The sequence below is a fragment of the Danio aesculapii genome, chromosome 7 (assembly GCF_903798145.1).
Source record: "Danio aesculapii chromosome 7, fDanAes4.1, whole genome shotgun sequence".
Taxonomy (NCBI): Eukaryota; Metazoa; Chordata; class Actinopteri; order Cypriniformes; family Danionidae; genus Danio; species Danio aesculapii.
Window position 1 is genome coordinate 31,648,977 of NC_079441.1, and position 14,373 is coordinate 31,663,349.

At 37.5% G+C, this 14,373-nt stretch overlaps 1 protein-coding gene across 4 annotated transcripts in view; it reads left to right on the top strand.

Annotated features, from left to right (window-relative positions):
* Positions 1–14,373, top strand: part of kcnc1a (potassium voltage-gated channel, Shaw-related subfamily, member 1a) — a 61,204-nt gene that overhangs the window by 33,192 nt on the left and 13,639 nt on the right. For all 4 annotated transcript variants that reach the window (XM_056461635.1, XM_056461632.1, XM_056461636.1 and 1 more), the window contains exon 2: positions 6,699–7,632. In XM_056461635.1, the coding sequence (XP_056317610.1) occupies positions 6,699–7,632 (934 nt within the window). The remainder of the gene's footprint in view (positions 1–6,698; positions 7,633–14,373) is intronic.

Genomic DNA, 14,373 nt, shown 5'->3' on the forward strand with positions numbered 1-14,373 from the left:
CAACACACAAATGTCTTTACACATGAAAGAAATGAAAGGATTAAAATGTTGAAAAAATGATTATTTTCTACATAAATATAAAAACCATGCCTTCTTCATCTCGGGGGGCTTTTTTCAGTTTTATTCACAACAATTTAAATTTGTATAATGTTATTATTATTAGTATAAGTAGTATAAGTATAAATAAGCGCTTTAGAATTTGTGCCTAGATCACGGGCACCGTGATGGGTTGGTAGTGGTCTTTTGGGCCCCTAATAATATCTCTGAGGGCCCCAAAACTGCGTGGGTCCTTAGAATCTTTCCCCCTAGCGGTGGCCCTGGCCTAGATTGTTAAAATAGAGCTCTATGAATTGTTACTACCTACCAGCATATAACCTGCAGGAAAGCCACAGAAAATTAGTTCTTTTTTCCATTCAAATGCTCTACTTTTCCGTTGTTTTTTTAATTTAAATGTGCTTGACAAATGTGCATGACCATTACGCTCAAATCTTGTGTCTTTTGAGGTTTGACACACAAGACCACTGCATTTTTCTATACACCATGTGAAATTTATACACCATGTGAAAGTAAAAAAAAAACTTTGCAACACCAATCATCAGTGTCAGTTCCAAAGCAGTGGACTAATCAGAACAACTCAAAGGCCGGGGAAGCGTTGGAAGTTTCTGTTTACAGGCACTCAGGCCCCGTTTACACTAATATGTTTTAGTTTTAAAACAGCGTTTTAAAATGAAAACGATCCGCGTCCACACTAGCGTTTCACCCAGCATTTCTGAACAGCTCTGAGTCTACATTAAACTGCTGAAAACGCACATCACGTGACCACCTACACACACTTTAGCATGCGCTGCAGCGTGCTTAGAGCACATACCCATATGAGAGATGTGCATGTCAGACTGTTCATCAAGTGAAAGAGCATAGCCAGGGTGATGTGAATGAGGTTATAGAGTAGACTGTTGCCTTTGAAGATTTACCCGATGTGTCCTTGTTTGTTTTCCATATCAAACTTGCTAAGTCTGAATTTACAAGGAGAGGAAGCAGGACTGAACTGTGTGTAGGCTACTTAATATTGAGGAAAAAGTCCCAATCAGATAGGTGAATGTCTGCAGCCCCGCCTGCGTTTTCAGATGTCTCCATTTTCCCCCATCCACATGGAGACGGAGCAGCAGCGTTTTCAAACCAAAACAGCCTCTTCAGCGTTTTCAAAACGCTCCGTTTTCGGGGCTCAAAAACTCCGGCATAGTATGGACGGATGGCATAACCGGAGCAAAACTTGTGCGTTTTAAAACAAAAACGTATTAGTGTAAACAGGGCCTCAGTTTCCGGACACCTTCGTGGTCTATGGTCTTATTTTTAAAAAACATTCCTGACTGCTGCATCTCACATTTCTAGAAGACAAGCTCTGTGTGAATGAGCCCTTAGTGTATTTTGGTGCACTATATGCACTTTTGAAACACTGCTCATTTATTCAAAAAAAAAAAAAAAAAAAAAAAATAATAATAATAATAATAATAATAATAATAATAATAATAATAATAATAAATAAATATATATATATATATATATATATATATATATATATATATATATATATATATATATATATATATATATATATATATATATATATATATATGAATAATTATAACTATATAGTCAGGAAAATGCCGAACTTCAAATAGAAACAGTCAGATATGTGACACAAGATTATCACTATCAAGAGAGAAACCCGTTATGCCACCAGCTTCTTTATAATTAATACAGATGGTCCTAAACTGGTGGGAGTTAATCAGAAATCCCCAACTGTTTTTTTTCTATCAAGCCCCAGTGGGACAATACTGTCCAAAAATGAAAGCACAGCAATGCCAACATTCACAGCCATATATGAAAAACCCAACACCAGGCTCTCCCCACTGACGCAAAACACACGAATTCACAAATACAGACGCAGTCCCAAATGTGGGTGCACTGTGTTAGGCAGTGCTGGGTTACATAAGAGAACGTGACAAGCTTTCATCTCCAGGAAGAGAAGGTACGACCAGAGAATGAAAGTAAGAGGTGATGTAAGGGAGGAGAGGATTTTGTGCTATTTCTGAGACACTTGAATGAGCCTGGTCCCATCTTTTTCTCTTCGTCTCTCCCTGTTGTCATGGAGGAAATGCTTTGGCGAAGGGGCCATTTGCCACTTTTCATGTAATCTTTTATTCACCTCAACTTTGTATACAAAAAGCTGGATGTGATACTGTATCACCCTAAAATGAATATTTTGGTATCGTTTACCCACACTCTTGTCATTCCAAACTTCATTTTTTATTGTTGTTAAAAACCCAAATGAGTAAAAATGTGATCAAATTTGAGAGGTTTGTGTCCCTCCACTGAATGTCTGTTCACCAAAGCTCTGATACTTTAAAACAGTTATAAAGAGACTGAAGAGTTTAATTTAATTAAATGGTTTTATTGTTCTTAAGAAATACAATCACTTCATACAGTATGATTAACTCATAAATTTTAGGATTTATTTACATTAAACTGATTAGTTGATATGGATTATTTTTTCAACTCTGTATGAATGTTTTGAAGCATCAGAGTTTTGGGTAAACAGAATATCATAGCATGGACATTCATCTCTTAGATTCTAACATACTAAAATCTTTATTTGTGTCTTGAAGAGGAACAAAAGTCTTATGGGTTTGGAATAACATGAGAATTTCAAACTCATTATAGCCTTAAAATGAAAGCTTATTTCATGTGTCACTGATGAAAACAGCCGCTCTGTCATTGGTCTTCAATGAAATAAGCACATAACCTTATAAAACTTTAAAAAGCTGATGTTTTTTTTGTTTTTTAAACATGGGGGGAAATAATCTAATCTGTAAGTTTACTGTGTGTTCGCGATATATTTTGTTTAATATTTTAATCAGATAACAATTAGTCCATGCACAATGCTGTACAATGCAAAATTTGTGGTAGCAATGTAAAGCCACTGACCGAGAGTGCTGGGTAACTAGTCTTTCATCTTCAGATGGCAGTAAGCAGAGTAGCATGATACTAAACCCAAACAGTCCAGCAGAGGCAATTCATCACCTTAAATAGGAAGAGAAAAGAATCAATATCATGGGCAAACAATTGTGCTGACAAAGCCATTGAACATGGATATTAGATGAACTGGTCATTCAGATTCAGCCATCTGTCAGCCCCACGGAAATGAATTTGCTAATGTTTTAATGACAGATGGGTTTGATGGATAAACTGCTAATGAGAGCTAGAATGCAATTTGGTTCTTTGAAAGGAGTTTTACATCATGTGCCCTAGCGTTGAAAGATTTGGAGTCTGTATATATACACTTAAGTTCAGTACATTGTATAAACTGTTTATTGCTGTGATGGCAAAGCTACATTTCACCAGATTTACTTCAGTCTTGCATGTCACATGCTCCTTCAGAAATCATTTGAAAATACTAATTTTATTCATCCGTCTTCATTTACTCACCCTTGACTTGTTTCAAAGCACTTTGAGTCTTTATGCTCTGTTTAACACAAAAGACAATATTCTGAAGAATGCTAGAAACCTGTTACCATTGACATATTTAGTAGGAAAAACAAACCCAATAGAAGTCGACGGCTGCAGGTTTCCAGAGTTCAGTAAATCATCTTTTGTGCTTAACATTACAAAAAAATTTCTAACTGATTTAGAACAAGTCATGTGTGATTAAATGTCACACTTTTCATTTTTGTGTGAACTATCTCTTTTAAAATACTTTATATAAGCATTATATTATTATAACTGTCCGTTTTAAACTTATTTTTCAACACAAGAATCAAGAAAATTTTAAAGATTTATTATAATGCAGAAAAGTTTAATTCAAATGTTTAGGGAAACTCAAAGAATACCCTGGATGAGACCACTCAGGTCACTCAGGGGTCAAAGTTCATTATAGGGATAGTTTCTGCATGATATTTATCTGCTGCCATTCACTGCTCCATTAGAGTAGAGTACACTGTAAATATTGATATGACAAAAAGTCATGAAAACAAAAGTTTTTAGGTTACTTTAACTTGATCCTAATAAAAAAAATTCATTTGATTTCACCAAAACATTTAAGGCAGTCAGAATGTTTTACAGTGTAAAGTATTCAACAATTGAAGTGGATCAAAAAAAGTTTTTTTTTTTTTATTGTCCTAAGACAAGAAAGGGTTTTGTTCAATAGTTTTAGGACACTTTGATGAAAGCTGATGATCTGCTTCAAATGTTGACTAATGTGGATTCTGAGATTCATCAGTTGAGCTGGGGTGTTGCTGCATTGAGGTTCACCTCTAAGATTGGATGTTGCTCAGGCGTGTGGTCTTGATGTAAGACTTCATGCGTGGGACTTGCTGTAGGAGGTTTGCACAAGGCCATGTTATGCGGACCATTCTGCTCACCTGTAAAGAAAAGGAAGAACACGCTAGCAGGTGGAGAACTCATTGTACTATGATAATACTAATACCTCATACTGTGAAATTGAAAAAGAAAAGTTTGGGAGGACAGCTTGAGGATGCATTCTTGAAGTTGTATTAAAGGGGAAAAAACAGTTGTACATGGTTAAACTTCCTTTTATCATTAAAAAATATTTTTTTCCCATTTTTAAATGAATTAGAATACACAGTATAATGTATAGGATACCATTTTGAGTGTAGTAATTGTGACATCAGTCTGGTTTGTTACTTGGCTTCTGTTACATCACTTGTGGTAACTGATGCTGAAGCATTGATTAGCTCAAGTTTCTTTCAGAGAGGAGCGATGGAGCAACAGTCCACATTTATTTAGTTGAGGGACTATGAGACTGTTAGGGCATAAAAAGGAGAAACAAAAAAACTAAATTGTTTGGCATAGGGTATCATTAAACTGCAAGGAGAATGAATGAGTCAGAGAAGGAATGAGCGGATGTGAGAGAAAGAAAATGTGATCCAGATCCTATGTTGTTGTTGAACAACAGAATGAAGCATAAATGCCATTAAACATAAGGACATCCTTTTTATTTTATTTATTTATATATATTTTTCTTTTCCAAATGAACCCACCTTCTGTTGACATAAAGAACACCACACACGTGCTGCTCTGTTGACTTGTTTATTTACTTGATATTCTGTTAACTTTTCTGATTTTCAATGTGTGTGTGTTTACTGTTAAGAGCTGTTTAGATTTAAAACAGCTGCCAAGTTTTTCCTTAATGGATTTTTCAGACTATAAGCAAGAAAAAATATTTCTTCTTGACTCTGGTCAGATCGCTTGTCAGACAAAATCCCTGCATGATCAAAAACACTCAAACGTTAGGCTCTGTAATTTTTTTTAAATATTTTAATATTTATATTCTGTAACTTAGCATTAAATAGACAAAAAAAATCTGTTAAAACATTTAGAATGCCACAAAATAATATAAATTATGACCTTTGATTAAAAAAGAAACTTTGTCACCTATAAATACAAAATATTTGTCAGCAAATCAGTATTTCCAAAGAAGAAGTGATATTAAATAAATAAATAAATTAGATTTGAAAACATATTACAAAAGAAATGTGTGAAAAAAAAATCTCTAGACTAAGAGTAGTTCTCTATTCAAAATCTATATTAATAAATTTGGTCATAACCGGTGAAGAGCATATGTACATTCCTGCTATTTCAGGGGCTATTTATAAAACCATGTGAAAAAAACGTGGTGTGCCACCAATTTCAATGTGCTCATTAGCTTCTGCTCTTTGTTCGGATCCTCCGAATCTTCAAGCTGACTCGTCACTTTGTGGGACTGCGTGTATTGGGACACATTCTTCCGCTCTTTTTTTTACCATCAGCTGTGCTCTTTGAGGAACCACCACTGACCCTTGCTATAGCTATGACTTAAGTTTACTTTTGGAGAAAACAAAAAAAATAGATATAGTGTTTGGGTGCTATGCATTAGTGTACTGTTATTACTGAAACATGTATAATCCATATAGCGTAACAAGTGTTCTTGTTACAAGATCCTCAGTGCACTTGTGGCATCCTGAAAACTTGAGATGTTTTCAACTAGCTGCGCTGTAGAAACATGTATAATCCATATAAAAATAGTGTCTCCATTTGATATAACACTTCAGCACACAATATGTGAACAGTCCCCAAGGAAAGCTGCTTTTGGATGAGAAAGAAAGAGTTTTGAGTTTATTGCCATATCAGCTTCTATGACAATGGTCATCGCAAAAAAAAAAAGTTTACCACATTTTATAAATAACACTTTTCTGTAATTATAAAAATAATCTAACAATTGAAAGTCATCAACAGCAATAAATTATACACAAGATAAAATACATAAATAATGATAATGATAATATACAAGATAAAAACTAAATCTAAAACAGTTTAAGGTTTACTTTTGATCAAAATTGTACAATTTTAGAAGGATTCACATTTAAAAATATTTCATTTAAAGTCTCTCCAGATAAAAATTGTTGTCTCATAACATTAAAAATAGGGCACTCCACAAGAACATGTTTAACAGTTTGGCTTCTGTTGCAATATTGACATTTTGGGAGTTCTTCTCCTTTGAGTAAATGTTCATGTGTGAGTCTTGTGTGCCCGATACGGCATCTTCTGTAAACACTCTCATCTGCTTTTGGATGTAAACAAAAGACTTTTTAAATGAATATTGCCTTCTTTGCTCATTTTCTCTCTGTCTTTCTCTCCTGCAGTGGGTGGCATTTGCATCGCTGTTCTTCATTCTGGTTTCCATAACCACATTCTGCCTGGAGACGCACGAGGCCTTCAACCCCATCATTAACCGCACATACGTGAACACTCAAGACAACACCTCAAGGTTTCACCTGGAGACAGAGACGGTGGTCTACCTAACCTACATTGAGGGAGTGTGTGTGGTGTGGTTCACCTTTGAGTTCCTCATGCGTGTCACCTTCTGTCCAGACAAAAAGAAGTTCATCAAAAACACCCTAAACATCATCGATTTTGTGGCCATCCTGCCATTTTACCTGGAGGTGGGCCTGAGTGGGCTGTCTTCTTCCGAAGCCAAGGATGTTCTGGGTTTCCTCAGAGTGGTGCGGTTTGTTCGGATCCTCCGAATCTTCAAGCTGACTCGTCACTTTGTGGGACTGCGTGTATTGGGACACACTCTCCGCGCCAGCACCAATGAGTTCCTCCTGCTCATTATCTTTCTTGCTCTCGGAGTGCTAATCTTCGCCACCATGATCTACTACGCTGAACGAATCGGCGCCAATCCCAATGACCCACGTGCCAGCGAGCACACCCACTTCAAAAACATTCCCATTGGCTTCTGGTGGGCTGTTGTGACCATGACCACGCTGGGCTATGGAGACATGTATCCTCAGACTTGGTCAGGCATGTTGGTGGGCGCACTGTGTGCTTTGGCTGGTGTATTAACCATCGCCATGCCTGTGCCCGTCATCGTCAATAACTTTGGGATGTACTACTCGCTAGCCATGGCTAAGCAGAAGCTACCAAAGAAAAAGAACAAGCATATTCCCCGTGCCCCTCAGCTGGGCTCAGCAAATTACTGTAAGTCTGCCATAAACTCTCCCCACCACAGCCCACAAATCAGCGAACACTGCGCTCTTGCTGCCCAAGAGGAGATTTTAGAAATGAACAGAGCAGGTAAGAACACTTGTTTCAGTGATTTACCTCTGAATTAAGCACAGAGAAATGTGATTTAACCTCTTCTTTTCTTCCACCTCACCATGTTTCTAGACCTGCCTGAAATCACACATGTAACCTGTTTTCAAAATCTCATTTGGGAATCGTTCAAATACAGCTCAACCATCTGGAGACATTATAAAATCACATCACGCTGCATTCTGTTCAGTCTCTTTAGAAAAACGCACAGAGAAACAAACACACATCTTCACCATGGTTGCATAACGACCAATGCCCTATGCAATGTTTTGCATGTCTATATGTTTTTCCATTCGACTCCTGCGAGGATACATTTCATCCACCCCGATAAACAGGGCCACATTCATTCAACAGCTTACTTTTGATTTTGTTCATCAGCTTACCTTAAATTCCCACACTGCTTGTATGTCAGCATGCAATAATTATTAGTATGCTTTTTTGAGGTTATCCAAAATTTGATTGTATGGCTTTAAGTAAGTAGCTACGCTTGCATATTTTTGCTAAAGGGATTCGTTAACCAAAAGGGAAATTCTCTCATTATTATTTTACAATCACGTCATGTAAATGACTTTCTTTCTTTAGATAAACAATCAAACTTTCACAAAAAACAGACACAAACTACTTTTGTTTTTAAAGCAGGGAGGCTCAGAACACAAGAGGTTACTTTGGTATTTTTAAGTGGGAATCAAACCATTGTTTCCAGCATTGGAGTTGGTTGCAGCTAAAGTATGCTCAAGATGCACCTACATCACTAGATGGCCTACGTTACATGGTCTCCCATCTGGGTTACAGCTAAAGTGTAGTCCCTCTGGTTCCACTTGAACAGCTAAGTGCAGAATTTAAACTGTAATTTCAGCATGGGAATCCGGCACATTAACAAGGATAACATCTTCTAGCGCAGGGGTGCCCAAATGTTTCCTTATGAAGGGCCAAAAACCAAACATGACTGAGGCTAGCGGGCCAAAGGTAAATATCTTTGCCATGGGTAATTTCCTAATTTATTTAATATTTAAAGTATTTAACAACTAGTTTTTGCCTTGATTTGCTCACCGATGTCTTCTGCATCTGTCAAGTGACATTGTTTAGATTTTTTAAAAATCTGATTCATTTACAATATTTCATTGAAACATTTCATTTCAGTTAGTTTTATTTCTTGTATCTCAGCAATAAAACAAACAAAAAAGGTTACATCAAATCAGAAATGATGATCTCTTTTAAAGGCATTTGCCCCAACCCTCTCCATCCTTCTTACTGTCTTCTCAAATGGGATGGTGGGGCCAAATCAGAGGTTACAATGGGCCAACTTTGGCCCACGGGCCCTACTTTGGGCATCTCTGTTCTAGCATCTGTGACAAGTGAGCTTTTTTTAAATCAAGGGAGTGAAGTTTACTGGCACAGCTCTCATTATAGCCTATCGAGTGCATCAATGCAGATTCCCAAGACAATGACAGCACATTTGAGGGCTATTGTAGATTTGTGGTTTAATTACAAAGCAAATAAGAACTGAATTTACTGCGTATCCACAAAGCAGTCACGTGCAGTATGAAGGGGACACAGTGAGAAGGCCCAACCAATAAATAAGATATGTCAAACCACTCCATCCGTTCTCAGTATTCTTACCATGAGTAAGTGGTGGTGAGTGCCTTCATTTGAAGCACTCATTTAGAGATTGTATGGATGGCTCTGAGAGAAGTGAAGAGATGGACTTGTTGGCTGTTTGAACAACTGGGTGAAATCTCTTATTAGTCCCTGAGAGTAATTGTGTCATTGACTCCTTGATAAGTCTGACTGGAGGGAATCCCCAATGTGTAAATGGCATAATTACATCCCTGCGACCCATGTGTTTTCAAGGCATTTGATGCCAAGGACCCCAGATAGTGTAATCCTTGTGTGATTCATGTAAAGCTATAGATAAAAAAGCCCAACCCCCTACTCAATATTCTGTTTCGGTTATATTAACATATTGAAATTTAATTCTCAGCAACTTCCAGTTGACATGAACATTAAAGTATTGCCTTATATTTATATATAGCATGTAACATTGACATATATTTGCAATTTTTTTGTCAAAGAGAAAACGTATCACAGTAATCATAACACTGTTTGGTCTATACACTACCGGACAAGTCTTGTTTCCGATCCCAGTTGTAAGAGCAACAAATAATAACTTGACTTCTAGTTGATCATTTGGAAAAGTGGCAGAAGATAGATTTTTCAGATGAATCATCTGTTGAACTGCATCTCAATCATCACAAATACTGAAGATCTATTGGAAACCGCATGGACGCAAGATTTTCACAGAAATCAGTCAAGTTTGGTGAAGGAAAAATCGTGGTCTGGGGTTACAATCAGTAAAGGGGCATGCAAGAGATCTGCAGAGTGGATGGCAACATCAACAGCCTGAGATATCAAGACATTTGTGCTGCCTATTACATTACAAGGAGAGGGCAAATACTTCAGCAGGATAGCGCTTCTTCTAATGCTTTAGCCTCTACATTAAAGTTCCTGAAAGCAAAGAAGGTCAATGTGCTCCAGGATTGACCAGCCAAGTCACCAGAAATGAACATTATTGAGCATGTCTGAGGTATGTCGGAGGAGGAGGCATCGAAGATGAATCCAAAGAATCTTGATAAACTCTGGGAGTCCTGCAGGAACGCTTTCTTTGCCATTCCAGATGACTTTATTAATAAGTTATTTGAGTCATTGCAGAGATCTATGGATGCAATCGTTCAAGCTCATGGGAATCATACACAATATTAATTATTTTTCCACTGCACCATGATTTTATATTCAATACTGTACTTTATTTCTGTTAAGCCTAGTTCACACTACAGAATTTTAAGCCTGATTTGAGACCGATTTGGAAGTTAATGTGCTCGCCAACAGATCGGGCTGTGATCGGGAAGAAATCTGCAGGTGCTCGGTGCTCGCCAGTCTTTTTGCGTGAACTACTGAACAACGCATCAAAGAGGCTCGCTGACGCGTCGCTGACACCTCATAGACGAAAATCCAATATCTAGCATGCTGAATATTCCAGAGTAGTCGGCCGACTCGACCCCACGTGCGGCCAGATGTAGTGACAAGCTGCAGCCAATGAGAGAGCAAATCCGCTTGAGCTGAATGGCTGTGTGCTCAGGAGATCAACAGAAACATCTGTGATTGGCCAGAATGGGCATCGATGCACTCGCTTCATTCTGCATTAACACGGACATGAGAGTAGGCTATATTAACAGGGGAACTAGCATTCTGTAACTATTTGAATTACCATACTGCTCATTCTGACCGTTCATATAAAACGTCATATTGTCACGTCATTTTTACATTCAAAGCTTCTATTGAGATATTAAAATTAAGCTCTGAATGTCTGTCATCATATTTGATGACACCATTACCCTGAAAAATATGATCTTTTTTTGGTAATACAGCCTATAAATATGTAGTTAAGCTACTTGAAGATGCAAAGCTCCGGGGCTCGCTTTCATTTTCACTTTTAAACAGGAGCTATTTCCTGGCACTGAATATGGTGTTTTGAAAGATATATCTGAAGTAAATTTATGTTTTTGTTATCATAAAGTTATGTTTATATTAGCAGGAAGTTGCTAGACAAAAAAATGCACGCATATTTAAAGTCACAGCGAAAAGTAGCAGACATGCATGCAGTCATTTTGACCAATAACGGTAATTAAAGGTAGAAATGCTCAGTTCTTTACTATTTTGTAATTTAAAAAAATAAAAATGTTAGAAAGAAATATACAGATATTCAGGAAACGTCAGTGTGTTATAGATATGTTAGTTTTATTTCAAAGAGTTATTAAATTAAAAAATTAAAAACTGTATCAATCCACTCGAACCTTACAGATGAGCGATTAATCCGCTGATGCGTCAGCTGATTGATGATGTTTTTAAATGCTTCCTTGAAAGCTTGAAACGCTGTCAGTGATGTCATCAGCACACAAGCAGTGTTTAGCTTTTTCTGATGACTCCTCCCTCAACGTTTCATTGGCTGTGGTTTAGTAGCTGGACTAAGCTGTTGGGGAACTAGTTGTTGTCAGATCTTGTAGTGTGTGACCCCCTTCTTGTGGATTATTTACGTAGTGTCGCGTAGTGTGAACACCACAGAGATTAAAAGACACAAAATCAAGTCATGTAGTGTGAAGAGCACAGCAACCTGCCGATGTTTAAAATCCTGTAGTGTGAACTAGGCATTAAGTGACAGGACTTTTGTCTAAGCAAAGTCAGACCTTACTGTCCTAATTAAATAATTAAAAAATCAAGGCATGATCATATTTTATTATGGTAAAATAAGTGTAATCTAGAGGCTTTTGCCTTTCATATAAGCCACTGATAGCAAATGATCAATTAGAAGTCAAATTATTATTTGTTGTTCCTAAAACCTGGATAGGCGACAAGACTTTTCTCAGGTAGTGAACACTATTCACCTTATTCTTCACGTACGAGCGGACGCAGCCATAGGAATCTTTTTGGCTCGAGACTTCCGGTCTCATCCACTTCCATTAATTTTTAGACGTTAAAAACAGCTCGGTTTGCTGCTTGATGTTGCAAACTGATGTTTTCTTATTATATTATTCTACTTTGTCTGTATAATCATGAAAACACTTGCGTGTAGAGCCAGTAGTTTGACCGTTTTCTGCCGTTTATTATTCCTAGTCATTTCTCCCATAGGCAGCTGAGTCGGAAGTTCTAAAACAATCGCAAAAACGAGCGCACTTCCGCATTGAAGAATAAGGTCAACAGGGTTTTTTGAGCAGATTTCTGAAGGATGTAAAACTGAAGCCTGCTGATTAATCAGCCACCCCAATACTTTTAAATGTATTAAAAAAAGTCACAATATTTTTATTATTATGCTTTTATATAATAAACACCATTAAAATATATAAAAAACAAATATACAGCTAGACAAAATGAATGGTAGAAAACATGTTAAAAAAGTAAAATTAAATATAAAATGTCTACATTTTCTGCAGACCCCTGTTTGAAAACCCCTGAATGAATCCAATACCAGTGTCCGAACAGTGATATCAGTGGACCATAGTTCTCAGGGTCATCCTATTGTTGTGAGAGGTTGTGCCAAGCACTGAACTTTGACAACTCACTTAATGAATAATGACACTATTAGCAACAAACTCAAGCATGTCAGTAATTTATTTATTTAGTCATCCCTCCTGTGTTTACATACCCGATCTTTCTGTCAGTGATCATGGTGAACCGTTGACATTAAGTGAAAGGATGGGTTATGCCTTCTGTTTTCACACAATCTCTTTATTATTTAATTCTCTGTGTTTTTACACTGCACTAGAGCCTGTTGCTATGGCAACAGTGTCCAAGCAACCGCACAATAGGAATCGCGCTCTGCAACGAGCTGCAGTCATTCACTCTCCTCGCACGACTCCTTTGCAAACGCACACAAACACCCTGTTCGATGGTCTGAGGATGAATGTAGGATAAATCAATACACAGTCTACTGTTAATTGGCACGCTGGTTTTCAGGGATAAAATGTTTTTCAGGACTTCATCTGCTCCATCTGTAATGTTTAGATGAGATTGAGACACATAATGGATAACGAATCCAATTAAATGTTAGTCGCCGTGTCCATAAAGCATACGCTGTATATTTGACATTCAGTTTATTCACTCTCTCTCACTCTCTCTTTAGCACTGTCTCTCTTGTAATGAGTTTACAGATGGCACAAAGGCCTTGATTATCAGCTCCATCCATTTGACTTTGGGCAGAGAACCGTAAGATTCACCAGCACATAGAGCGAAAGCATCTGTTGAATTGGCCACGGTCGCAGAGAAGCACGGCAAACACTCCGCAGCTCCATGACACACACACACACACACACACACACACACAATCACTGTTTGAGGTGAGTCAACACTCTGTCCTCCATAGACAGTGCCTATATTCATCCCTGTCGTATAGTTATTTCTAATTCTGAGGTCTCCTGAGAAATACGAGTTGTGTAATTATCATTATGCTCTTGGCCCTGCTTTTTATTCAAAACGCTCCACTCACACTTAACACAGCCAGCATAATGGTATTTTAAGAGCTGCTCCTGCTCTCTCTGTAAACTGTGGCATTCACACATTCAGAGAAAACAGAGAATATAAATATTGTAATATGTATCATTATAATATACTCTGGCTTTGCCATATGTATATACAGGGTGATGGGACGGTATCGTATATATGCATATGCATTTAAATTAAAGGTAACACTTCAGTTTAAGTATCATCTCACACTATTAGCTACTGCCTTATTACATGCTTAGAATTAAGATATTGTTTGTGATAAGTATGATCTAATTCCACAGCCCTAATCCTACTCAATACCTAAACTCAAATTTTTACTTTATACATTTATTGTCCTTTGGGTTAGGCCCTTTATTCAGCAAGGGTCAACACAGCGGAATGAACCGCCAACTTATTCAGCATATATTTTACACAGCAGGTGCCCTTCCAACTGCAACTCAGTATTGGGAAACACCCACACACTTTAATTTAACATCAATTTAGCTTACCCAATTCACCTATAGCATATGTCTTTGGACTGTGGGGGAAAACTGGAGCACCCGGAGGAAACACCCAAGAACACGGAGAACATGCAAACTCCACACAGAAATGCCAACTGACCCAGCGACCTTTTTGCTATGAGGCGACAGTGCTAACCACTGAGCCATCGTGCCACCCAACTACTACTTT